The sequence below is a fragment of the Mesoplodon densirostris genome, chromosome 2 (assembly GCF_025265405.1).
Source record: "Mesoplodon densirostris isolate mMesDen1 chromosome 2, mMesDen1 primary haplotype, whole genome shotgun sequence".
Taxonomy (NCBI): Eukaryota; Metazoa; Chordata; class Mammalia; order Artiodactyla; family Ziphiidae; genus Mesoplodon; species Mesoplodon densirostris.
In genome coordinates this window covers 78123466-78149696 of record NC_082662.1, presented here as the reverse complement: position 1 = coordinate 78149696, position 26231 = coordinate 78123466, and the positions used below count along the sequence as shown (strand labels likewise).

At 37.6% G+C, this 26231-nt stretch overlaps 1 protein-coding gene across 1 annotated transcript; it reads right to left on the bottom strand.

Moving 5' to 3' along the window:
- CLCA4 (chloride channel accessory 4) lies at nucleotides 1–25874 on the bottom strand. Its single transcript, XM_060090051.1, is given in 14 exon segments — nucleotides 1–440; nucleotides 805–1041; nucleotides 1988–2158; nucleotides 5646–5913; nucleotides 6737–6952; nucleotides 9484–9590; nucleotides 10859–11036; nucleotides 14353–14580; nucleotides 16643–16861; nucleotides 17211–17388; nucleotides 19150–19258; nucleotides 22594–22741; nucleotides 22882–23022; nucleotides 25716–25874. Coding segments are annotated over 14 exon segments (2799 nt in total).
- Between the last annotated feature and the right edge of the window lie 357 nt (nucleotides 25875–26231).

Genomic DNA, 26231 nt, shown 5'->3' with positions numbered 1-26231 from the left:
TTAAAACCCTGTTCTAGGTCTGCTAGAGTTTCTTTTCCTGCTTAAGACACAAATGGTGATACTTATAATCAGACTGACAATTATCACAGCGCCAACCACTAACACCACCAAAATAACAATGCTGAGTCCAGACTTAGGGGGATTTTTATCAGGATTAGGATCTGGATGAATTTCATCAGGTATGTAATCTTGAGGAACAAACAAAGCTGCTTGTGCAATGTTAGATACCTTTGATGTCAAATTGCTTTTATCCACACTTTGAATGGCAATGAATATGTGGGTTGCATTTTCTTCTGAGATATTTCCTGGTTTGAATGTAAAGGTTTCCTTGGAGTTGGCCTCACTTGGTAACAGATCAGTAGTGTTTACATGCAGAGCATTATCAAAATTATCCCTTAGATCCAGGATACTTCCGCTTATTCTTATGATATACTTTCGAACTAAGAAAAAAAAAGTTACATATAGTTTAGAAACTAGAGCATACCATATTAAATTTCTTTTTATTAATTCTCCTCAAAGATGTCATTTAGTCATGCCAAGCTTATACTCAGATCCAGAGCCTTATTTATTTTTCCATAAAAGCTGAATTCTGATTTTTAAATTCTTCCAAATGCTACCTTCTTTATGAAAAGTGATAGCAGGTTAAAATGTGTCACATTTGATGATTCAAAACATGAGATTATAAAATTAATACTTTGCTGAGCTATTAATTATAAATTGTTTTCCTCTCACACAACCTTACACCCTTGCTTTTGCAACTAGCAACTTTAACTTAATCAACACTGCATGACACTTCGTCCTTACCTTTTCCAACATCAAAATCATCTCCTGGTGCTGTCCATGTTAGACTGATCTCATCCTCATCTGATGTGGCCTCAAGGTCTGTGATTTGACTTGGTGGGAAGACGTCAGTCAAGGAGGGAAGATTTGGAACATTTGTAACCACAAATGCACCTCCAGATGCTGTTCTGGTGAAACTCTCCAAGTTTGTCCGAGTGTTCTCATCACTTTCAGGTCTTGGTGGATTCCCTTTAATGTTCCCTGCATTAAAAATTCCTGGTATTTAATGGGCCAATCTGCACTAATATTTTCAGAACTCAACAAATTGTATTTCCTATCCCACATCTTTCCATTTTTTTCCCATATACACAGTTACATTTTACTAATTTTGGTGACAAAGTCATAAGCATGCAATTGGTGGAAGAATTCTTTTATTAGTATACTGACCAGACTATTGTAGGGTAGAACTGGGTAAATAAATGGCTTTGGCATTAAGGCTGCACTGAATGGGAATATTGTTATATAATTCAACATATGCCTTAAAAAAAAAAAGGAAATGCTTTATTTCTCAAATTATCTTCAAGATGGGAATAAACCTGGGGAAATAACTACTGGTTCCCTTCCAACCACTTGTGCCAGGTTCCTTACTTCCTCCCTGTTACAAGTGTTAGGGAATAATACTTCGGGTTATATTCCAATTGCCAACAGAAAGCCTCTAAAAGTCACAAGCGACAAAACAAAGGAAAGCTAACAAAAATGCATTTTTAATCCTTATCATCACCTTCCTCTACACATTTTTCCTTTTGACTCAGTAAAAACTTTCCAAATAAATGTTTACTCACATATCTTTTAACAGCATATGTAATCGGAAGGATAAATTCTACCACTAGTTTGTACTTAGGTACATAACCTATTAGCCTGTTTGCTTCATCCTGAACTGAAAATATGGCGTATTTTTGTTGATATAGGTAAGATGCTCCAAACTAATATAATAATGGGTGACATTTATCAAGATGCCAGACACTGTACCAAACCTTACGTTAATTTGGAGGCACACTGTAGTATGACTGAGAACTTCATTCCAGAAATGGGAAAAGCTATACTCTGAACTTGTAAAATATTTGCAGCCTTAATCATATCAACACACAATTATTCAAGCCGTCACTGGGTTTCAGTGACGGCTTGAATAATATTATGAGGTACTCACCATCCACTACCCAGCCTGGTATATATGCAGCTCTATTCAGTGGATGCCGTAAGTTTCCCACGACAGCATTTTCTCCTCCATGAGCCCGTACTTTCAAGCTATATCTGCCATTTTCTTTATAAGCTGTAAAATATCTGGAGTAGACTCCATCATTCTTAAAAGAATCAGCACCTTATTATAGAAGTGAAGGAATAAATTACTATTGTAAAGAAAAAGAGAAATTTATGCATTTTCTAAACCAAGCATATGGCCTTTATAAGCATATTGCCTTGATTGGACTCCCTATTCTGTGATTGACCCCTTGGGGAATATTTTCATTTTGCTCTGCCAACTAGTATCATGTTGAATTGATATCCTTGTGTTACTTTGTGTGTGTGTGTGTGTGTGTGTGTGTGTGTGTATACACACAAGGATCCCCACTAAAGAAAAATTGTCTTTGCATAAGATTTAATTATCACTCCAGTCACCTACAAATTACCTATTTTGACTTATCTTCAAACACTTCTTTTTATTTTTATTTATGTCAAGATTTCCTTAGCTAATTTATTAATTTTAAAAGATTTTTTTACATATTTATTGGAGTATAATTGCTTTACAATGTTGTGTTAGTTTCCGCTATATAAAAAAGTGAATCCGCTATATGCATACGTATACCCCATACCCCTTCCCTCTTGTGCCTCCCTCCCACCCTCCCTATCCCACCCCTCTAGGTGGTCACAAGGCACCGAGTTGATCTCCCTGTGCTATGCGACTGCTTCCCACTAGCTATCTATTTTACATTTGGCAGTGTATATATGTCCATGCTACTCTCTCACTTCATCCCAGCTTACCCTTCCCCCTGCCTGTGCCCTCAAGTCCATTCTCTACATCTGCATCTTTATTCCTCTCCTGCCCCTAGGTTTTTCAGAACCATTTTTTTCCCTTTAGATTCCATATATGTGTGTTAGCATACGGTATTTGTTTTTCTCTTTCTGACTTACTTCACTCTGTATGACAGACTCTAGGTCCATCCACCTCACTACAAATAACTCAATTTCGTTTCTTTTTATGGCTGAGTAATATTCCATTGTATATATGTGCCACATCTTCTTTATCCACTCATCTGTTGATGGACACTTAGGTTGCTTCCATGTCCTGGCTATTGTAAATAGAGCTGCAATGAACATTTTGGTACATGATTCTTTTTGAATTATGGTTTTCTCAGGGTATATGCCCAGTAGTGGGATTGCTGGGTCATGTGGTAGTTCTATTTTTAGTTTTTTAAAGAACCCCCATACTGTTCTCCATAGTGGCTGTATCAATTTACATTCCCACCAACAGTGCAAGAGGGTTCTTTTTTCTCCACACTCTCTCCAGCATTTATTGTTTGTAGGATTTTTTTTTTTTTTTTTTTTTTTTTTTTTTTTTTTGCGGTACACGGGCCTCTCACTGCTGTGGCCTCTCCCGTTGCGGAGCACAGGCTCCGGACGTGCAGGCCCAGCAGCCACGGCCCACGAGCCCAGCCGCCCCATGGCACGTGGGATCCTCCTGGACCGGGGCACGAACCCACGTCCACTGCATCGGCAGGTGGACTCTCAACCACTGCACCACCAGGGAAGCCCTGTTTGTAGATTTTTTTATGGCCATTCTGACCAGTGTGAGGTGACACCTCATTGTGGTTTTGATTTGCATTTCTCTAACAGTTAGTGATGTTGAGTATCCTTTCATGTGTTTGTTCGCAATCTGTATATCTTCTTTGGAGAAATGTCTATTTAGGTCTTCCACCCATTTTTGGATTGGGTTGTTTGGTTTTTTTGATATTGAGCTGCATGAGCTGCTTGTATATTTTGGAGATTAATCCTTTGTCAGTTGCTTCGTTTGCAAATATTTTCTCCCATTGTGAGGGTTGGCTTTTCATCTTGTTTATGGTTTCCTTTGCTGTGTGAAAGCTTTTAAGTTTCATTAGATCTCATTTGTTTATTTTTGTTTTTATTTCCATTACTCTAGGAGGTGGGTCAAAAAGGATCTTGTTGTGACTTGTGTCATAGAGTGTTCTGCCTATGCTTTCCTCTAAGAGTTTTATAGTGTCTGACCTTACACTTACGTCTTTAATCCATTTTGAGTTTATTTTTGTATATGGTGTTAGGAAGTATTCTAAGTTCATTCTTTATCATGTAGCTGTCCAGTTTTCCCAGCACCACTTATTGAAGAGGCTGTCCTTTCTCCATTGTATATTCTTGCCTCCTTTGTCAAAGATAAGGTGACCATATGTGTGTGGGTTTATCTCTAGGCTCTCCTTTTTATTTTTAATCCTTACCTCTTACACTATGATCCATTAACTTTCTGGTCTAACAGTGGAAAACCCATCTATTATTAGAATAAACATTTGGGGGAGCTCAGGAATACTGTATCATTAGGATATTTCTTCATATCACCGGTACTAGAGTTATTTGTTAAATTACAAACACATTTCCCAGGGAGGTTATGACTCTAGGAGAGAGGTTCTTAAAATGAGGTCCTTGGATCAACAGCATCTGCATTTCTCTGGATCATATTAGGAGTGCAAATACTCCTAGGGAAGGCTCCAACATTCGTATTCTGTTTTAACAAGCCCTTCAGGTGATTCCCTTTCATGCTGAAGTTTGAGAACCCCTGCTCTAAGTCATTGTTAATCACCAATACCTTCTTAGGTAAAGGTGTCCCAAATTAGTTAAGTAGTCATTGGGTTTCATCTGAGAAATGAAACAAGGTACACGAGTTTTAATGTAGCATGGAAGGGGTTGGGGAAAAGGAAAGAGTCACCAGACAGTTTAGGAAAATATTGTCATATTAGATGAAGACACTGAGGTGAACCAAGGAACAACTTTGCCTTCTAGATTTTTCACATGGCCAACTCTAGTTGATGGTAGGATTATAAATTGACTGATTTAATTACACTGAAAAGAAGTTGATAGAAAATTCTGACAATTTAGAAGTTTACTGATGCGGTAATTTCTTTACTAAATGACCTGTCAAAAGAAGTTTCAGTTCCCAGAATAATTCAGAGTCTGGGAAAAAGGTCTTTAAGTACCACTCACCCACATAGACCAAGGAGATAGAGCATGACCAACACTCTATTTTGTTTTCTCCCAGTCAGATCTGGTATCTGATGATGCTCCAGTGATGTTCCCTCCTCTATTATGGCAGATCTGCCTTCCCTTGTGCCTCAGTTCCCGAGAGTATATGTGAACTTTTATCTAGCTGTTGGGAATTACTCTTGCTTGTCACCCTCTCCCTGCCAAGGGCCCAAATTCTACTTAATTTCATACTACTGCTTGAGTTTCACTGTCTCTCACCAGCCTTTCTTGATTATATGCCCCTAACAAACACTTATTAAGAATTCTTGATTCAGTCCTCAATCTCTCCAATGAGACTTTCCTATCTGTTGGTGAACATTGGTTGTCTAGATGACAAACAATAATGACAGTAACTAAAATTCATTGAGTGTTTACCATGTGTAAGGCACTTGCAAATCACTTTGTAGATGTTACCTGGATAGAATTTCATGCTGGTCCAGATGTTCATCCAAAATCTGCGTCAATTCTTCTGCTGCCTATCCCTCTGCCCCACACTGCCGCAGGGACATAACATATCCTGAGTTATGAAAATATAGGCATGTTCAGAGAAACCTGTGAATTACCTGCACCATTATCCAAAAGTTCCAAAACTTCTGTTTTCCCAGTACTCGATTCAATGAAAGCAGTCACATTGGCTCCAAGAATGGGTATATACCCTTGTAGAATTTCTGCATAAACAGTCATTGGGCTGGGGAAGCTGTTCGTGTCTTTATTCATTTTAGCATTCAACGTGATTGGAGACACAGAAGAATTTGCTGCTCGAGAATTTACTGTTATAGTTAGTGTCTCTGGGTTTGCTTTTGCTTGAAGACTGTAAGTCCAAACACCCACCTAAAAATTCAATGGAAATGGAGTAAGTGTCCAAGAGCATGTTATTTTCTGTTTCCATTATCTAACTCTTTTTTTTTTTTTTTGCGGTATGCGGGCCTCTCACTGTTGTGGTCTCCCCCGTTGCGGAGCACAGGCTCCGGACGCGCAGGCTCCGGACGCGCAGGCTCAGCGGCCATGGCTCACGGGCCCAGCCGCTCCGCGGCATATGGGATCCTCCCAGACCGGGGCACGAACCCGTATCCCCTGCATCGGCAGGCGGACTCTCAACCACTTGCGCCACCAGGGAGGCCCTCCATTATCTAACTCTTAAATAAATTGTATAAGTGTGTTGCAGAATGAACAGGGTTTTGAGAGTTTTGAGGGTAAAATGATGAGAGTTGAGACAGTTTGGATAGGACATCCCGACTATTGTAATGCCTGGTGTCCAAAATTTATGAAATCTCAGTAAAAATAAGCTTTGGAAAGTTTGCCTTGACCTTATCCTTTGATCTCAAAGTCCACAGATTCTATGATCTGGTAGTACTAAGAAATGGCTCTGTAGCTATCTACACAGCAAGCTGCACAGACTCTTACTGCATTGCCTCCTCAAAGTTATTCTTAGCCTACCTAATTTTTTCCCTTCTCTTCCTTCCTCCTAATGCGTAAGTTCTTTCTTTTTCCTATCACCAAAATTTCAGGACCATACAGGTAGGCATAGAAAGCACATTCTATTTTATCTTAATTTTGAAATGATACAAGTATTGGCACCCATATTTATGATATTAAACAATGTATTTTCAGCTTAAAATAAATTTGCGAGGAAGTCCAAAAGTTAATTGTTTACCTTTGTAGTTCCTGGAATACTGAGATAGGCCATTTTGGAAGCTGCATCCACTGTGAAATTTCCCACTGATTTTCCAGTGGGATCCAAGAGAGAAATAACAGGAAGCTGTTGGTTCCATGTGATGAGAAAGAATGTGTCCTTTCCCACAGTGCTATCAATTATTATAGTGCCGTTCATCCAGCCATTACTGTTGAGTTTTAATCCCTTACTTTCAAGCTGTTTAAATATATCAAAAAATTAATGACTGGAGAAGAGAGTAATTTTATGCTTTTTTCTTTTTTACATATTTTAAAATTTCTGCCCTGAGAACAAACTTAAATATGGCATACCACCTTAGGCTTGTGATCTCTCTGAAAGCTGATTGGGATGTGACTGTTGTCAGTCAGAAAGTGTGGAAATATAGGGACTGAGGACAGCACAGGGTATAATAAAAGCATTAGAGCAGGAGAATGGGGCTTACAGCTGGAGATATGGCCCTGTTATTATTTTCCCAGTTGTCTTGGCAAACACCCACCCTAGGATTTAGCATTAAAGGGTACACCTACCTCTGAGATTAGCTGTGTGTGTGTGTGTGTGTGTGTGTGTTGCCCTCAGTTTACCATTTTCTTGATAACCTAAAATAAAATAATGCTGGTGGCTAGAGTGTTTGAGTAGAGGAGACACAATAAGTGGTGGAGTTCAAGAGAGAAAATCAGAACTAGCAAATAATGAGACAAACAGGGATATTTTTCTGATGTGAAATCTTAAAATAATTTTTCACCCACTATAGAGTATTAACATTGGACAGTAATCATGCCCAACAAGAGTGGAAAGAGGGCAAACTGATGTCTATGAAGGATGAAATCCTGAGGAGAGAAGAAGTGAAAGATAGGACCTTTCTCTAAGAGGGGCTTAAAGGAAAGTTTTTCAAGTCTTTGTGGACAACTCTCAGTCAAGGAGAGCCAACTTTATCCACTGACCAAGAAGGTACTTCCTTCGGATGTGTCATTCCAGGAATGATGGGAAAGCTCACTTCTACTCCATCACAGTCCTAAACCACAGATACCTTCACACCAACGCTGATAGAAGGATATGAATTCTACCATTGAAACACGATGGCCATGACAAATATCTTAGTCCTATGTTAAATGGACATGTCTTTGAGTGGACAAAATATTATTGAGTTAAATTTGAATGTAAATAACTTTTTAAGCCTCCCCATCAGGAAAGTCTAGGAAAGTTATAAGGCCTTGCCTACATAGTAGTATTATAGCAAAATAACTAAAGAGAGTGATGCAACCTTTTCTCTGTATTCCAGCTCCACCGTCCAAATCCAAGTTTCCATCCACTCAGATAGCATACCTCTACCTTGTCACTATTTTCTCCCAAGATTTACCCATCATGTATGTCAATCCAGATTAACCTTTCAAAAATTTGTTTTCTTTTTTGTTATTTCTCTATTTAAGAACCTATAGGCATTTCAAGTGAGGGGAACAAAACTTTACTCCTCCCCCTTTCATACTGTATAAAAAGTCCATCCCCAAAACTTTGAGCACCTCCTGCATGCAAATGTCTCATTTGCAGCTGATTTCCCAATTTCTGCTCTTATATTTTAAAGTTCTTTTGGTATATTCCACTCTGATATACCATCATCCACACAGAACAAGCATAAAATGATATCCTCAGAATTAGTTCTCTCACCTTATTTGTCAATTTTAGACAATTGTGTCATCATTCTCTGTCAACAAGACTGAAACCCTCAGAAATGAGCTTTATTCTCCTTCAGTTTATTCTTTGTACACTGCCAAGCTAGACATCAGACCTGTTTTTAATTTGGGTTCAGGCTGAACTGCAAACCAGATCTCCAAACCAAACTGCAATATTATCCTAACCTTACATCCTATACTTCTGTCCTCCTCATTGTTGGAGAGTAGAGGAAAATAGATTTAGATGAATATATCAAGTTTTAAAGTAAGCAATGAGCTGAATTGGAAGATGGTAGATGGATGACTTGGCATAAAGTGACATGATGTAGACTTAGTGGGAATGGATGTGGAGAGAAACAGAATTTTGTAAATTATATTTTGAAGGAAACAGGCTCTGTTAACATTTTTCATGGGGCATGAACAAAGAAGAATCAGTTTACTCCAAGTTTTTAAATGTAAGTAACAGAAAATTGTGGTGTTATTGAAACACAGAAGAGAAACGGAGTTGAGGCAAACAAAGAGAAGAGAGGTGAATAACATAAAAAGACAGTGAAAAAAGTGCTTTAAGAGGTAAGAGAAGCCCTAGACTTGTAGATATGCTCTGATTATTCACTCTCTTTCTCCTGATAAATTTATTTCCAAGATATAATCCTTCCATTTCCAAACCACATTCTAGAGTTCATTTATCTAAATTAAATATATTTCATAGCAGTGAAGGTTGGGTAAATCTTGGAAGCATGAGGTTTTTTTAATGCATTCATAGAAAAATGGATGTTATACTATTAGACAAAGTCTATTTTTGGTGGAAAATTTAACAGCATTAGGTTTTGATGTTATGCCTTAACCAAACCCCATGGGAAAAGGAAAAAAATACACCAGCTATTTCAATACTTCAATACTTAATTTGGTCATATCTAAAGGATAATTTCTATTTCAGATTGATTTTTTTAATTAAAATTTTATTTGAGAAAGATATAGAACTCAAAACTTATAACAACCAAATTATTTTTCTTCGTTATGGCTAAATGCAGACATAAAAACCCGAGGACTGGGAACTCTGACCTGAAGAGACTGCTGGGAGGCATCGGTGTTTCCTGATGCAAGGGCCGCGAAAGCATCAATGAGGCCATTGTTCTGGGCTTTATCTGAAGCATAAAAATGTTTTCCTCCTAAGGTGTAAATACATTAACTCAGTTGCTTTCCAGAAAATAAATATTTTCACATTTTAGTGATTAATTAGATATCGGGTAAACAAAGCCATAGTTTCAGTTTGTATTGTTAAAATAGACCAAAATCAGATAGGTGTAATGCTTAACTCTGAAATATTAACTTAAAAATGTCATAACTGGGAGGTAAGCTACCTTTAAACCCCACTTATAGAAATCTTCCTGGCTTGAATGCATGAAATAATCAAAGAATATGAAAAATGTTACAATTTCATGTACTAAAGATCACAGAGTTCACATAACCTTTTAGGAGAATTATTCACTTTAATTATCATTTAAGATACAGTTCTAACAATGTAAGCTTTCAAGTTTTCCAGCCAGAGTGGATCAGAATCAGAAAATTAGAAAAGTTAAAGAGCTTTCATATTGAGATATTCTGACAATAGTTGGCAATGAGGAGATTAAAAAAAGGCAAACAATAGAGATAAGTCCAAAAAAGGCACTACTTTGGGGGGAAAACTTGGGACAGAAATATTTTACAATGGCCTTAAAAGTACTTTGAAATGATGGGAGTTTGTACAATTAAGCATTAAAGAGCAAGTATATGTTTGGTAACATTAGAGGTCAATTCAATGCAATAACTGATATTCATAATGTTATAAATTGTGTTCTCTACTATGTTTAAGAAGACACTGAGAACATGTAGTCCATTTTCATTACATGTCTCTGTATCTAAGATAATAGCTATTGTATATTTAATCAGAAACCTTGTTATTATATTTATACAGCCTGAGCCATTCCTTAACCTCCAGTCTAGACTCTGCTCTCATGTATTTCCCACTGTCCCTCAATGTGGCTTGCATTGTCATCCCAACATGATTTTTTTCCCTCTCATCACTTTTTCTTCCAGAGAAAGCAAACAACTTGATAAATGTCCAGCTCCAATGTCACCTTGTCTCTCATGCCTTCTTTCCCTGACTCTGTTCAACCCTGGGAGAATCAATGGCTCCCTCTGCTCACATAGTGCTTGACTCCTATGTATGTCTCCTATTATGGAAGAATGTTATCTGATTATTCTATCTGATTACTAGTTTTATTTGTCTCTCCAGCCAGCATGACTGTGAGCACCTTGAGATCAGGTCTGGTTTAACTCTGGTCCCAGGCTCCTAGCACAGCACCTGCATAGTAGGAGCTTAAGAGAAGTTGGCGAATTGTCAGCCTCTACCTTTATGCATTGTTATCAAAGGACTAGAATGTATGTCATATTTTACCTGTTACATTGCTCATCTCTATGACTGCTCGATCGGCATTTAGTCCCAGAGCAATAAAATGAATTATGGCCCCACTTTGTTTCACTTCATCAATACAAGTGTTTGCAGAGCTATCCTCCCCATCAGTCAGCAGCACTATTTCAGATCCATCTAGTTGGGGGTAAGCATTTCTAATTACCTACAAATATAATCAGAGCATTATTACAGGTGTTTCTAGATCAAATGGACATAGAAAATAAAGTGTGCAGAAAAGAGGAGATAGCTTCTTTTTTAAAATCATAGGATCTGCAGTCAACAACTGCTAGGGGAACTTAAACATGACTTTTTATTTTCTGTCCACCTGCTGTAGGGAATGTTTGCTCAGATGAAGTTTGTGTGGAAGCAGGGGTGTGGAAAATCCTACTTGAGTTAAATGACTGTGACATTTCAGTCTGGGGAACTCAGGTCAACTAGACACCAAAAATATAATGGCAGAATGTGGCATTAAATATTTTTCTGTTTTATTTGACCAGCGTGTCCTCTGACAGGCCTTCGGTGTATAAAGTCTGTTGTATATGCAGCTAGATGCATTGAGTTTACCTCAACATTTTTTAAAAGGTTAATGACTCCAAATTAGGGAACCCTCAGTACACTTATAAAGAAAAGATATGGAAAGTTCTAAGCAGGTCAAGGTTAGAGATCTTGTTATATAATTTTGATTTTATCTCTCATAGTCACAAGCACAAAACTAAGCATATTGGTGGTGTAAGAGAATACATGACTTATTGAGATTGTGTTCTATTTGTGGCTTGGACCAACTGAGAGTTTTGAATCTAGACACCTGTAAGAAAGGATAAAGAGAATTTATCCCAGGATAGCAACCGTATTTCATCTTTGACAGCCTTATTGGTAATGGCTTCTTGACACACCATTTTGAGAAACTGAGTCCAGTCCAAGAGGGAAAAAATGACAGGTTATCAGTGGCTTTCATGAACTTGCAGTGGAGGTGTGTGTAGATTTACAAAGGAGGGTTTAGAATGTAGAAATTCTTAATAATGCAGGGGACAAAGTGACCAGTCTCATTTCAAATTTTGCATGTTTTGAGGCAAAGAATGACTATTATATACATTTTATAATATATGTGAAATATGGTGTGATGTGCAGGAACCAAACTAAAATATAGGAAATGCGTTGATACATTATAGCATTTATACAGCATCCCCACCACATTCCCCCTACACATTCGAGATCAAATGAAGATTCAGACATTAAGCATAGTTCTCTGTCCTTCACATCTCCCTTTCTTGTATTAGTTTATTCACTGAACACTTGCAATGTGTTATTCACTGTACTGGTTCCTGGGGATTCAGCAGGAACTACATGGTTTTTGCATTCATGGAAAGAATTAAATTTAAAGATATTTATTGAGATTTGGGTGATAGCCTGAGGAAATATAGAGAAGAGTGACAAATACACAACTAATATATTCAGTAAAGAGAAACAATATTATAGTGCTACCATTTACTGAAATTTGCTAAGTGTTAAATGTGTTTTACACATTGTGTAATTTAATCCAACTCAAAACTCCCAACTGTCCCTAGATTACTACCCTGCTACCACTCTTACTCCCTACATTTTATTTTAAATCGGGCAACCAGAGTCATCTTCCTAAAACATGAATTAATTATCAGTCTCTGATACTTGAAAGCCTTCTGTTGTGTTTAAAATACAAACCTCTTATATTTTTTGAGTGTTTGAAGGATCTAACCATTGTCTACCTGGCAGTCATACTTCATACCCCTTCATTTGCCAAATTCCAGTGCCAATAGCTTCTATCATTTCTTAGAATAATTTAGTTTTTTTCACCTCTTTCCCAAGGGACTTTGCCCTTTTCTTTCTGCCTGAACCACTGGCTCCTTCTCATCCTCCAAATTTTAGCTTAAACATCACCCTTCAGAAAGCGCCTCAGTGGCCTCTCTACCTAAAGTAGGCTGTGCCCCTCTTTTCCCTTTTACTTAATCACGTTACCTTTGTTTGGTCCCTTCACAACACTATCTCCACAACCTTCAATTATTGTTTTAAAAAAAATTAATTGATTGATTTATCTATATATTATCTGTTCCCCACTGAATTAACATGCAAGATTTGCTTCTTGAATAAATAAATATGTGCTGAATTAATTAAAATATGTTATGTTTACTCCCTGCTCCCTACAATGTGTTGAATAAATTAAACATGAACAACCCTACGTGCTAGCTTTCATTACCCTATTGATGAGGTAATTGAAGGCTAGTGAGGTGAAGAGTCAGGCTTAGGGTCAGAAAGCTGATAAGTGATCATTGGAGTTTGAATCCAGACTTCATGTTAGAAAGCTATGCTAAAATGTTATTCTATTTATAAAAGAGGGATATTCAATAGAGTTGGGAGTAGCAGGAAAAGCTACATAAAGGAGCAAGGATTTTGAAGAATTGGTACAATTTTAACATGCAAAGATGGAAAAGAAGCAGTTTAGGCAGAGGAATTACATGGGCAAATATATGGAGGCTGTTAGTACATAGTGGGCTTGGAGAACAATGCGTACAGTAAGTTGGTTGGAGCATAGAGCATTGGGAAGGGAGAACTGAGAAAAAACTGGCAAGAGAGTTGAGGGCAGGTTTATCAGAGGCTGAGAAGCTTTTAAATAACATCAGACTGAGAAATTCAGACTTAATTTTATAGACTGTGAGGGGACAGGATTTCTAAGCAGGAAAATGACACAAATGATATTAATTGTGAGTTCAAGATGACCATTTGTATAAAATAAGATTCATAATAATAATTATTGTGAATTATATGTTCACTATGTAATACAATAAATATTGTTCTAAGTATGAACATGTATCATTTTGCTCATAATAATCCTATGAGATAAGTATTCTTATTTTCCTATATTTTATAGATAAGGCATTGAGAATCCAAAGAGACAGAAAACTTTGCCTAGATCACATGGCTTGTAAGTAGCAGAGCCAGTACTCTGATGTCAAAACTCATGTTCTGACCAGTATTCCTTACCCTAAGTATGACTAACAGTTCCTGCTACATCTGGAACTTTGACAGATAAACATTAGTTTCCCTAACTGAATGTCACAGAAACTAAAATGAAGATTGGCCTGAAGTGGAATCATACCATCTGACTTGCTTCTTTGCCTTAAAATTTGATGACTCTTGCTGCTCAAGAACTCTTATTTATTTAATTAACATTAATTGAGCATTGACTACTGCATGGTAATAAGACAAAGTCTCTGACCTCATTGGGCTTATACTCCAGTGGAATTTTAATAGTCATTTATTTACCCATTATTTTACTCATTGATTTACTGATCCATTAAAATATGGACAAGTGATTTTTTCTATGTGATTAGTTCTCTGCTTCTTAGAATTAGTTATGTTAAAATTAGGGAGCAAGTATGTGAAGCAGCACTTAACATAAAAATGTCCTAATAATAAACAAACTATATTTGAAGTACAATTTTCACCTGAAATCCTGATTTAATTCCACTGCAGATGGAAGTTCCTCCACTAGCAACTGCAGGTAAACTCTCCAAGAGCTTTCTTCTTTCATTGCTGCTTATTATTTGGATTAGATTACTTTTGATGTAGGCACTACTATCAAAGTGCACCATCCCCACCCAGGATCCATTTTCAACAGTCTGCAGCAGGAAATGTTTTGCTGCTTGATTCATTCGATTTAGGCGATTAAAATCCTGAAAAAAAAGGTTAGGAAAAACAACCAAGTAATTTTTGACTGGAAAATAATAGCAGATCACATAAAATGAGTGAATAGAATTTGTTTTTAAAGATTTTATGTCAATAGTAGTTGATGTTATTAAAGAAAACAATTTTTTCAGTTGATAAAATTTAAAAATACAGTTTTATTATGTAATACACATGTATAGTATAGTAAGGAACCCAGGCTTTTAACCAGAGCTGATTCTTGGCTTCTAAGAACCTAAATTAGAGGTGTAGAGTAGAGTGGGTGCTGGGCTGGAACTGGGTGGGGGGGTGGTGACATCTTAGAGACTGCTTAATTACTCCTGGGATCCTCTGTTCCAGTTGTCTCAAGATGAAACTACTCCCCAGGTCCCACAGTTTCAAACCAGACTATCATGAACTCCAGCTAGAAACTGAAATCTCTCCATCCACTGGCCACCAGACTACCCAAAAGATGAAATTTATTCTAAATTCTGAGAGACCCCGTTCCCTCCCCACCCATTTCCTCTTCTGCTCCTAACCTCTCCTCACCACATTTCCACTAGAGATTAACTGGAATTGGTTCTTTGGTAACCCATTAGGACTCATATCCTTATTTCCTAGGTGAATACCCAGGATATATACCTTTCCACGCATTTGTCTTTTTTCAGTCCCTCAATACCAATTGACCTGTGGTACTTCTTCCTAACACATGCCCAAATTTCCCTCTGAACTCCCTGGAACCAAATCATGGTGAAGAACTTTTTCTACATCCCCATCTTAACAGGTTTTCTCTACCACTTTGCTTTACCTTTAAACGTGGCTCTGCCTGCACCCTGTCTAGGGGAGGCTGCTCATCTTCTTCCAATTAAGAACCTCATCTCTCCCCAGCGACACTTCCTAGAACAGTTCTGTGTGCTGGTATCTACCACTCTGATGCTCTTTTGGAAACCCTGTGCTATTGTGGATTATTTCACCCAGCTGTATCATCCTCTGCCCTTTCCACTACCACCCAACCCCCATTTGTTGAATACATTATTCCTGATCTTCAGCATGCTCTGTTCTGCCTCAAATGTGCCTTCCTGCTGGGTACCTTATCACATTACATCTGCTCATTTGTAGTCCATTCATTTCAACAATTATTTATTGAGTGCCTACATGTGATAAACCCTATTCTAGACAAAAGGGATACAAAGATGAATAAGACTGCTTCAAGTCCTAGGGGAGCTGGTTCCTAGAGAACATGGTTTCAAGTCCTAGAGGAGTTCACAGTATAGTAGGAGAGAAATGTGTAATTTCAATATAATATATAGTAAAAGAGGTTTGTACAGGTCATTGTGGAAGATCTGCTGAAGGGCCCTTAGCCCAGCCTGGAAGACCAGCCCATGTCCTGGACAAAGTGGGTACCTACATCATATTTTGAAGGATAAGGTAAGTATGAGTTAACTCACGATGCAGAAGAGAGAGAATTTTGTCTCTTCAACCATGAACTGTTCAAGGATATGGATCTCTAATCCTAAAGCCTAGTACAATGCCTAGTGCAATTCACTTAATGAGGGTAGAAGGAATGAATGGCTGAATCTGGTCCTATCTTCTTTATGGTGATGCTTTTTGTCTGTGTCTTTGAGCATAAGGGGGTCATTCATATAGGTGATACAAATAAGATAAAGCCATGTTAAGAATTCTCCTGGTTGATCTTTCACTCTCTCCTCATGCCTGTCAAGTATTTACAATAGATAGAGGGAGCAAGGTTAGGAAACTTTTACATATTTCAGTCTCTAGTTCTGATCTTCTAACAAAAGCTTTACTAAAGGACCTAAAAGTCCTCCTCCATAAACTCTCCATTTTCTGGAAAAAAACAGATATTCTTGGATTAGGTCCTTCTAACTCTATTGCCATCCTTCTTTCATTATAATGTTCATTGCCCCTCTTGAGGTCAAGATCACAGGAAGTGATGGTACTTATGCCAACAGTGCAGTTTAGAAGAATCCAGGTGCAGGTAGCAATCAGAGTGTTCTTAAGCGTTCAGTCACTGCCCTGTCCCTACAACCAGGAAAAATGGGTGCATGAACTTACCGCCATGCTTCCAGACTTATCAAGGACTAAGCACACAGTCCTTTCACTGATCTTTAGCAATGAGACGACAGGCGGAGGGGGTGGTGCCACCATAACCTCTGTGTTTCTAAAATCCTCAGAATTGCTGATTACCTCCCATGTGCTTCTGAAATTGCACTTTTTGTTTTGTAGGCTTGGAGCTTCATGGTTATGGTTTTTTTCATTACAGAATTCAGTGACCTAAAAGGTTAACAAAATGAAAAGAAATTTTATATATGATGCATTTATATTTTTTATATGATGCATTTAAAAACTCAACTACAAATCTCAAAAGTATTAAAAACCTCTTCTCTAAAAATGTTGTTTATTGAATGAAATATGATTCAAGGAGGAAACATATAATAGTAAGGCAGACTTTCAATAATAATAATAATAATAGGTGACACTAGATGAGTACTTACTATGTGCCAGCCAATGTTCAAAGAACTCTATAATAATACATCTAATCCCTGAACAGATATTTTATAAACATGGTAACAAGTCCTCTGATTATAAATATACAGTCTGAAGTAATGGTTGGTATACTTACAGAATCAATACCTTGCATAAACATTATGGATGTCTTTTCAGTTTGATATTTATCAGGGAAGAACTGACAATCTTTTTGATACAGTTTTGTCTTGGAATCAATTTTGCATCTCTTAGTTACACAGCTGTTTCCTTGACACTTATACACTCTGTTTATACCAGTAATGCCTGTGGAACACCTGAAATTGTGTGACAGTTAGTCTCTGAGGCAACCTAATCATTAAATTTTTTATAAAACCTTAAGTGGTCTTCTTATCAAGGTTTTCAATAATGATCTTTATCAAGGTTTTTATTCTTATTTGAATACCACATACATCCTATTTTGACAGCAAAGTTTCGGGTTCCTACCAGAGCACTTATCTGTTTTTCAAGAAATTTTTGAGGGAAACTTAAGTAGGATCTCCAGTCTATGCAAAGGGTGAGTTCTCTTCTGGAATTAAATCTCCTGCTGTCCTGCTTATACTAGTGGCTGTAGGCTCCCCTTTTCCAAACATCTCTCCTCGTAGCCTTATGATGGTAAATGAACTGCAGGCATCTGGAAAAGGTATCTTATGAAATCATTTACTCTTGGTACCACTTTAGCCTAAGACTGTTTGTATATTTCTTATTCAAAGAAATTATCTTGAAGAGAATGAAATGTTGCATAGCTACAAGTATTTTGATTATTCAAGGAATATTTTTATCCAAAGTGAAATGTGACTAGAAGGAAAGACTGGGATACTGCCAAGGACAGTAAAGAATAGTAGAGGGATTTTAGACATATGTTTTATTGCATGGAATTTGCCATAAGTGGTAGTGATTGTAACAAATATGCTGGAATGTGAATGTAGCTTATCTTTTCAGTATATTCCAGTTCAAATTAAAGAAGCAAAGACTAGATTTTATTTAGTAATTTAAGGAGTCTTCTAAATATGTCTGTGCCTCTATTACCCCAAAACTCAGCAAACATAATGGTGTTATCTATGTTAACAACCATGATGAATATTATGCATAGACTTAGACATTTAGGGGAATATGATATAAACAAATGTAATCACATAATAGTCTTTAAAATACTCATCCTAAAACTTGGTGCTATGGTGCTGAGGAAGGACCTTCATTGAAATTTGTACATTTTTGACAAGTTCCCACCCCCAGCAGGGCATCTAAGATTGATTAAGCTGCTGATGCCCAATTTTACATTGATTACCTCACCCATTCTGCTCTCTTGATCTCAGAATCAAGAGGATTGTCTATTATTAACTGTGATGTTAGATTTGTATTTTAACATGAACGTTATAAATCCCAGGAAATTTCTGTTTGGCTCTCTGAAGCTGGTTGATTTCCTACTCAGCCGCATTTACCACTACTTATTTTTTTCATTCTTTTGTAGGATAAATAATTTTGACCTCCTAGCACATAGTACAACCCTTTACAGAGAGCACTAACTTCAGCAAAAATGAGTTCTGGCAGCTATGGTAGAGAGGTATAAAAATATGTCAACTTGACTACCAAATGCTCTTGAAGTTATGTGTATTTTAAATGAACAACCAGCTTCAGGCTTCCCTGGTGGCACAATGGTTAACACTCAGTGCTCCTAATGCAGGGGCCCTGGGTTCCAACCCTTGTCAGGTAACTAGATCCCACATGCATGCCGCAGCTAAGAGTTTGCATGCCACAAATAAGGAGCCAGCAAGATGCAGCTAAGGAACCCGCCTGCCGCAACTAAGACCCAGCACAACCAAATAAATAAATAAGTTTTTTAAATGAATAAATAAATAAATGGACAACCAGCTTCTTTGAGATACATTTTCTTAAAAAACCAAAAAGCACTGTTTGTGATATAGCATCGGTTACCTGCATTGGGACAAAAATGAAAGAAAGGCTTTTGAAAGAAATCAGTCTAAGGAAAATGAGAAGTTACTGCCTGCAGTAATTTAAGACAGTTTAAATAGTCATGCCTTGTTGCTTCAATTTTCTTTGACTTAGCACTGTAGAAAGGCTCATCATCATTTTACTCATCAAACACTCCCCAGCGGAGATGGGCCCACTCATGGACAAACAGTCTACCTGTTGGAAAATATTTCAAATACATGATTATATTTCAAGTGACATAATCCATCCCTTACATATTTTAAGAAAAATTTTAAATATCCAGAATGTTTAGGCTTTAAATAACTGCTAACATTTATTTTTTTGTTTATAAAAAAGCATACTGAATTACATTTCATTTTATTAATTATATAGTTTTTAGCATATTATTTTTTACTCCACATTTGTTAAGTCAACGAAACATTTATTATGTGTATGCCATGGGCAGAACAGATTGAACTTTGAGTTTTGGTTCTTGGGGGGCAAAAAGTCTTAGATATTACAGTGGTTTTTGGCTCTACAAAACTCACTCCTACCAACAACATAAACATATGTATAACACATCTGTGGTATTAAAATTTCATGAAGGTACAATTAGTTTTAAAATGTCTATATATGCTCCATAGGGGATTGATAATGAAAGAAAAAGATTGAAAAACACTGCTATAGACAAAATATAATTTGGGCGGGTGTCTAAATGAGGTGATTAATTTATAGTACTTAGCACATATAAGCATTAATGAAATGAAAACAATTATTTTTAATTATATATATTCAGCACTATCCTGGATTCTAGGAAATATACATATGAGTAAGATATAATCCTTGACTAGGATAAGGTTAGAGAGAGGGGGTCAGAATTAAAATTTTTCTTCCCTAAGAATTTCAGGGTGAATAGAAGAATAAAGAATTTCATTCTTGAAATGCAGGATGAAAAAATAAGTACATTTTTTGTTTTAGCAATGTTAGGAAAAACTTCAGCGGAAATAGGTATGGAGAAGTAGAAGTTGGAAATATAGTCTGGTCCACTACAATGTGTGTTTCTCCAACTCAGATTGCCTCATGAGATCTGAAAACTGGAGGACAGTGTCAGTATTATGAAGAAGTCATGTCTCTTCTTTAAGTCCTTGCTACTCAAAATGTGTTCCTTGCACTAGCAGTGTCAGCATCACATGGGAGCTGACAAGAAACGCAGAATCTTGCGTCTACTCTAGACCTATTGACTCAGAATCTGCTTATTAACAAGATCTCTAAATTATTCCTCTGCACATTAAAGTTTAAAAACACTATTTTTAGGTTCCTAGGCAAATGGAGTCAGGTGAGTGAACATGAATTATATACATCCTTCAGTGTGGGAAGAAAAAGCTCTCCTATCAGCTACAGTGATAGGAATTTGGTGAATTTTAAGAAAATTTAAATCTGCCTGCACCTGCTGTTCCTTTTTTTTAGAAGAGTCCACTCTCAGACTGGCTTTCTTTTCAGCTCATGACTGGTTGCCTGGCTCCCATGCCCTCCTCAGTTTGCTGAAAGAAGAGAATTCAGGTGCTCTGACCACACATACAAAAAGGTAACTATATGAGGAGATGATGTGTTAATTAGCTCAACTGTAGTAATCATTTCACTATGTACATGTATAGCAAATCATCATGTTGTACATCTTAATTATATATAATTTTTATTTAAAAAGCAACACCTCTGATTTAGAATTCCATTCCTATCTCAATCATTGTCTCAGTTCCTACTAGCCCTGTTCTCACTTCCAACAGCATTTCTGTGTGAGTGTGTGTATGTGTGTGTGTGTGTACTTTTAATATCTGCTGTGGAGGCAGCTTGCAGCCACACTGAACTGCTGTTTGGATGGTCCAAAAGATCTTTCCAGGGACCTATTGTTTTTGTTATCATTTTTATTACAAATTCCATAGATTTTGAGGAGTTTCTTCTTAATCTTATTTCCCCCCAAAGCCTTGTTGCTTTTAAGGCATTGTTTTGCAGAATGTGAGTTTTCCCACAAACACATGTATCACATTATGGCAGAGACACTTGTCTAAGAAGGAAGGGGGGAAACTGTCAGTTATGGGATAAGGGCTGAGGTGAGGGGTATGGGAAAAGAATAAGAACTCCGGTAGGGGCATTGGCTTTAGAAACTGAAGAAAATCTTCCTCTTCCAAGACAGGTGGAAGTGGAGGGAAATGAAGGTGGACATGAGTTTGGAAGTAGAGAGGAAGAAGGGAGGGACCTCTATTTTCTCAACCAAGGCATCCGTTAACTTATGAGGTGGAAAACACTGACTAGTGATCTTAAGAAAAGTGGTAGAAGTTTAGAACAGCTGCTATCAGGAATGAGAAAGGGAGAGGAGAGAAGGCAAGTCCAATCATTGTTGAGTAGATTTGAGGACTTCACTGAGCTTGGAAAACGTGTTTTTTTTTTTAAAGATACCAATTTGGTTTATAATTTTCTTTCACAATCTTGGAAACATATTAACAAGAGTCAAAAAAAATGACTGGAAATTCAGTACAGAGAATTGGCAAGTTGAATAAAGCATAAGGATAAGAATGGTGAGGGAGTTGTGCTATTTATACTTGTAGCTGACATGACGGACTTTGCTGGATATGTCAGGTAGAAAAGAAAGTATATCTAGAAGGGCACAAAGGGTTAGAGGTGCCAAGTACAACAAGCATGGTCAGACCAAAGTATGGGGGAGAGATAAGATTGGGATGGGATTGGATGATGGAGCTTTTAGGATTGGGTCCAGGCAATGTTGAGGACCATGACTAGCTGATTGTTTGACAGAGATAAGAGACTTAATGAATGTTCACTGAAGGGGCAGTGGAAGAGGAAGAAGTGGTTCTGGGCTGTATAGATTCAGGAAGGCTTTCATTGATTAGTGACGTATGAGTTGGACTCTCCTTTGACAATAATCTTCATTTTCGTCTGAAAAATATCATGCTTTAGTTCATTTGAAACAATGATCTTAACTCTTAGATTGAACCAGAGGAAATTGCCATTTTCATAGATAAAAATGATCATTTATAGACAAGTTCATCTGGCTCAAAGAATGGATTGAATAATAGTATCAGCAACTAACAGCCTAAGAGCATTTTCTCTTGGCCAGGAACTGTCATCTTGGCCCTTTTCAGCTTGCCACGCATCTCCTTCCATGGAGGTGGCATGTGATTGATTAATATCCAGCAGTGGAGAACTGAAAAATTAAAATCTAAAAAGTGTTCCTAAAGCAAAACATTTACTATGGCCATCCCATGTTCAAATTTCTGTAGAGACCATACTGAGTACAATGACAAGGATGATCTAGTTTAATATTCCCAACATTTCTATAAGGTAGGAGCTCCTCTATTCACCATTTTTTAGGAAATAAGCACAGAGAGGCTGAGTCTCTTGTCCAAGGTCACCCATAGCTGTAGGGGAGTCAGGATTTGACCCTAGGGACTCTGGCTCCAAGACTTGTGCACTGAACATGGATATAAAGCTGCATGTTGGACTCATGGCAAAATATTTGTTTTAACCAAAATTCCTACCTGATGGTCCAAATTCATTTTGTTTTTTTCCAAGTACAAAGTCAGGGGTGAAGTGAATGTATTCTCCTTTTTCTTCACAGGCTGTGAACTGCTTGGTATATGGCTCATCTCTACCTGGGAGGGTAGGTGGTGAGACTAAAACATCAACCTGAAAATGTTTAAAAAGGTGTTTAAAACATCAGAATGGGAATGATAACATTTGTGTGAAAAACTCTGAAATGATTAATTTAGGTCAAAATTGACAAGCAGCAGAGAAAATATTTTTAAGAGACACTTTTTGACTCTTACATGTTTGTAACTTTCATGCTTTGGCCTCTTGTACTGAGTGATGTTCTTCCAATTCTCTGGAATTAATATTGACACATTTCTGAAAAAAAACCTTTTTTCTGTGGCTTCAAACAGATAAGTAGATGCTGCAGTCACCATGACCTATTATTATAGGAAAAAAGAGAAGTGAGGATGGCCAAGGGAGAGTAGACTAAATGAACAGGCGTTCATCACAGGCAATTCTCACTTGTAGTTCTTAATACAAAAAGCAACTGACTGGTGAGTAGGGTTTCTGATTCAAAATTTGAAATCTGTCACCTGTCAATCCAAAACTGTGGCTTAATTCTGCACATTTAACAGCTTTCAGTCTTCTATAATCCTACATCAAAAGTCAAATACTTATGCTTGGCATTACAAGGAATTGTTTAATATGATAAAGGAAGCATCTAGACTTGGTTCCAATACTAGCTTAATACTCTGGCTTAAACCTTGGCTGGTTTATATGACTGCTTTGAATCTCAGTCTCCTTGTCTCCTTAATATACTATTACAACCTATCTTTAAGTTTGCCACAAACATGAAATATGTTATAAAGCACACATAGGCAGTCATAAAACTCACTGATATCATTACTATTATAATTCCTAGTAGGGAACAGCCTTACCTGATGCAAGCTGAGGAAAACAGTTTATGGCGATGGCCCATGGAAGAGATTTTCACTATATTCCCACCTCCCAGCAGAGGCAGCTGGGTTGAGAGCACAGCGAGTGGAGTAGTGGAAAAATTCATAGGAGAGGCAGAGCTTTTTGATCATAGGCAGAGCTTCTTGCTCTGCCATCAAGCTGAAAATAATATCACCTTATATTGTTTAGTATCCTGAACCCCAAAATGTTATGATTAGTAGGAGAAATAATTCCTCCAAAGAGCTTATTATCTATTGGAGGAAATAGATGGATAAAATGTTCTTTGGTAATCTATTCTGCATGATCAAATCCACTGAATAACTGAGGAATACTGGGTGCTGGATGACGATGTCAACCTCTTCATGTTGCTGACAACACCACAGTCTACAGTATTGTTTATGTCAAAGTAGATCCTCCTCTCAATTCTTCCTGACCTAACATAAGACCACATTAAAGTTATTCTTCTTCAGGAATTTCAGGACATTCTTTCTTGTTCTCTGGAAGATGGTCTAGTGTGCTCTTAGTGTATTGAAGAGATCATTAAACTGACGAGGCTCAGGGCAGGGATCAGCCAGAAGCCATAATGCAGAGAGCTGAGACCCAGATGACCGGCTCTTGTTAGGAAAAGGGCTTTAGAGAGCTCCCAAAATAGGCTGGAGATTACTTCTCAATTGATGATAATTATATTTTTCCAAGTGTTCAGGCCAAAACTCCTGAAGTTTTTTTCATGACACCTACTTTCCCTCCACCCCTCCTCTACTCCACACACCTATCAACAAATTTCTCTATGACACTCTTAGAATTTGTCCAGAATCACACCACAGTAATGATCTCTACCACAATATCCCTGTTCCAAGTCACCAGCACTTCTCACTTGCAACAGCTCCCGACCCAGTGTCCCTCTGTACCTCTGTGCTGCAACAGAGCTTATACAGGTTGAAGGGACAAAGTAAAGCCCTCTACAGTGTTTCCTCAAACTGCCGACAGAGTGACTCCAGAACAAGCACAAGAGAACATGCCTCTCCTCTTCTAAGGATTCTGATTTCACTCAGAGTAAAAGCCCAAATCTTTCTGATGGTCTGGGCCCACCTTCAGCTCTCCCCCACCCTTCTTCCTGCTCATTCACAGTTGTTTCCTTGGTCACATCAGACATGCTGTCACCTCCAAGCCACTGCACCTGCTGTTCCCTCCCCCAGGTTTTCAGCTGGCTCTTCCAGGCCTCTGCCCAGATGTCACATCAACAGTGAGACCTTCCCTGACTACCCTGCATGAAACAGTAACCCACATTCTCTCCCTACCCCAGTCCTGCCAACACTGCCTATCCCACTTTGCTGATTTATTTTACTGCATAGCAACTTACTACCGTTGGCCTGCTCTACGCTGACATGTTTTTATTGTCTATATCATCTGAAAAGAATATATACTGCAGGATATCGGGAGCTTTAAAAAATTTCACTGCTCTCTCTCCTGGCATGCCAGAAGCAAGCATTCAATAAATAACTGTTTAAAGAACAGACAAGTCCAAGCGATTGTCTTCCCAGTTCAGTTCACCCTGCTGCTGCTTCTCACCAGAAGGATGGGAGATAATTTCCCCTTTTCGGTTTGTAACATTTGATAGCAATGGACTTAAAACAAAGATTCTTTTTCTTTCCCTCCTGCAGTGTGAAAAGAGATTGTGTTTGTCAAAATAAATGGTACGGGGACTATAAACATTCCCTGTACTCCAGAAATTTTCTGAGGCTGAATTTAAGCAGTAAAGATGTACTGCAGTGAAGCTGTGTGCTGAGGACCACCCTGCAAACTGTGTTTGAGAGACATTAATGAGTTGCATGTAGGCCTGGAAATATGCTAAATATTCAGAAAACATTATAGTTATCTAAAATAAAAGTAAACCTTCATCCAAAAAAAAGAACAGATAAGTCCAGTTGCTAATTTACAGATTAAGAAACTGAGGATCAGGGAGACCCCATGCCTTGTCTTTGGTCTTATGGTGAGACAGGGTAGAATGCTGTCTAGAACCTTCAATTTCCACTGCCCATTGCAGCATTGTTTTTTACTTTACCATGCTTCTTTTAAACTTCCTAGAGTGCTGAGAAGTTTCCATTGCAATTATTAACTACTATATATTTTTTTCTCATCAATTCAAACAATAGAAATCCCATTTCTTTCTTACCTTTATCTGTTCAATTAGTGTTTCATCTTCTGGCACAGCAGGGTCTATAGCAATGATAATGCCCTCGTAGCCATTGTTATCCAGCCGAACAAGGGAAGTATTGGACCACTGCAGCAGGTACAGGGCAAAGAGGAAGACAAAACTTCTGAATGACCCCATTGTTCCTCTTGAGCTGTTCCCGGCCCCAGTCTTGTTCAAGAAGCTTTTCTTTCACCTTTAATCTCTCTCTCTCTTTATATATATGTACTCCTAAACACTGTCGACATTGGCTGATTATGGGACATTAACTGTTTAAAGGTCAGTGTTACATATGTGGGAAAATATTTGGCTTCAGTTTACACAATCGTTTTATTGTATATTATTGTAAAAATGATCTGAATCATACAAGAGTTCAGATCTTTTAATAAAATACATTGCACATATTCCTTTGTGGACATATTTTCCATACTTTCTAATTCTAGCTAATTTCCTCTGTATAGACATATATTTTGTATTTTCTGAAGAGTTCAATGTGAA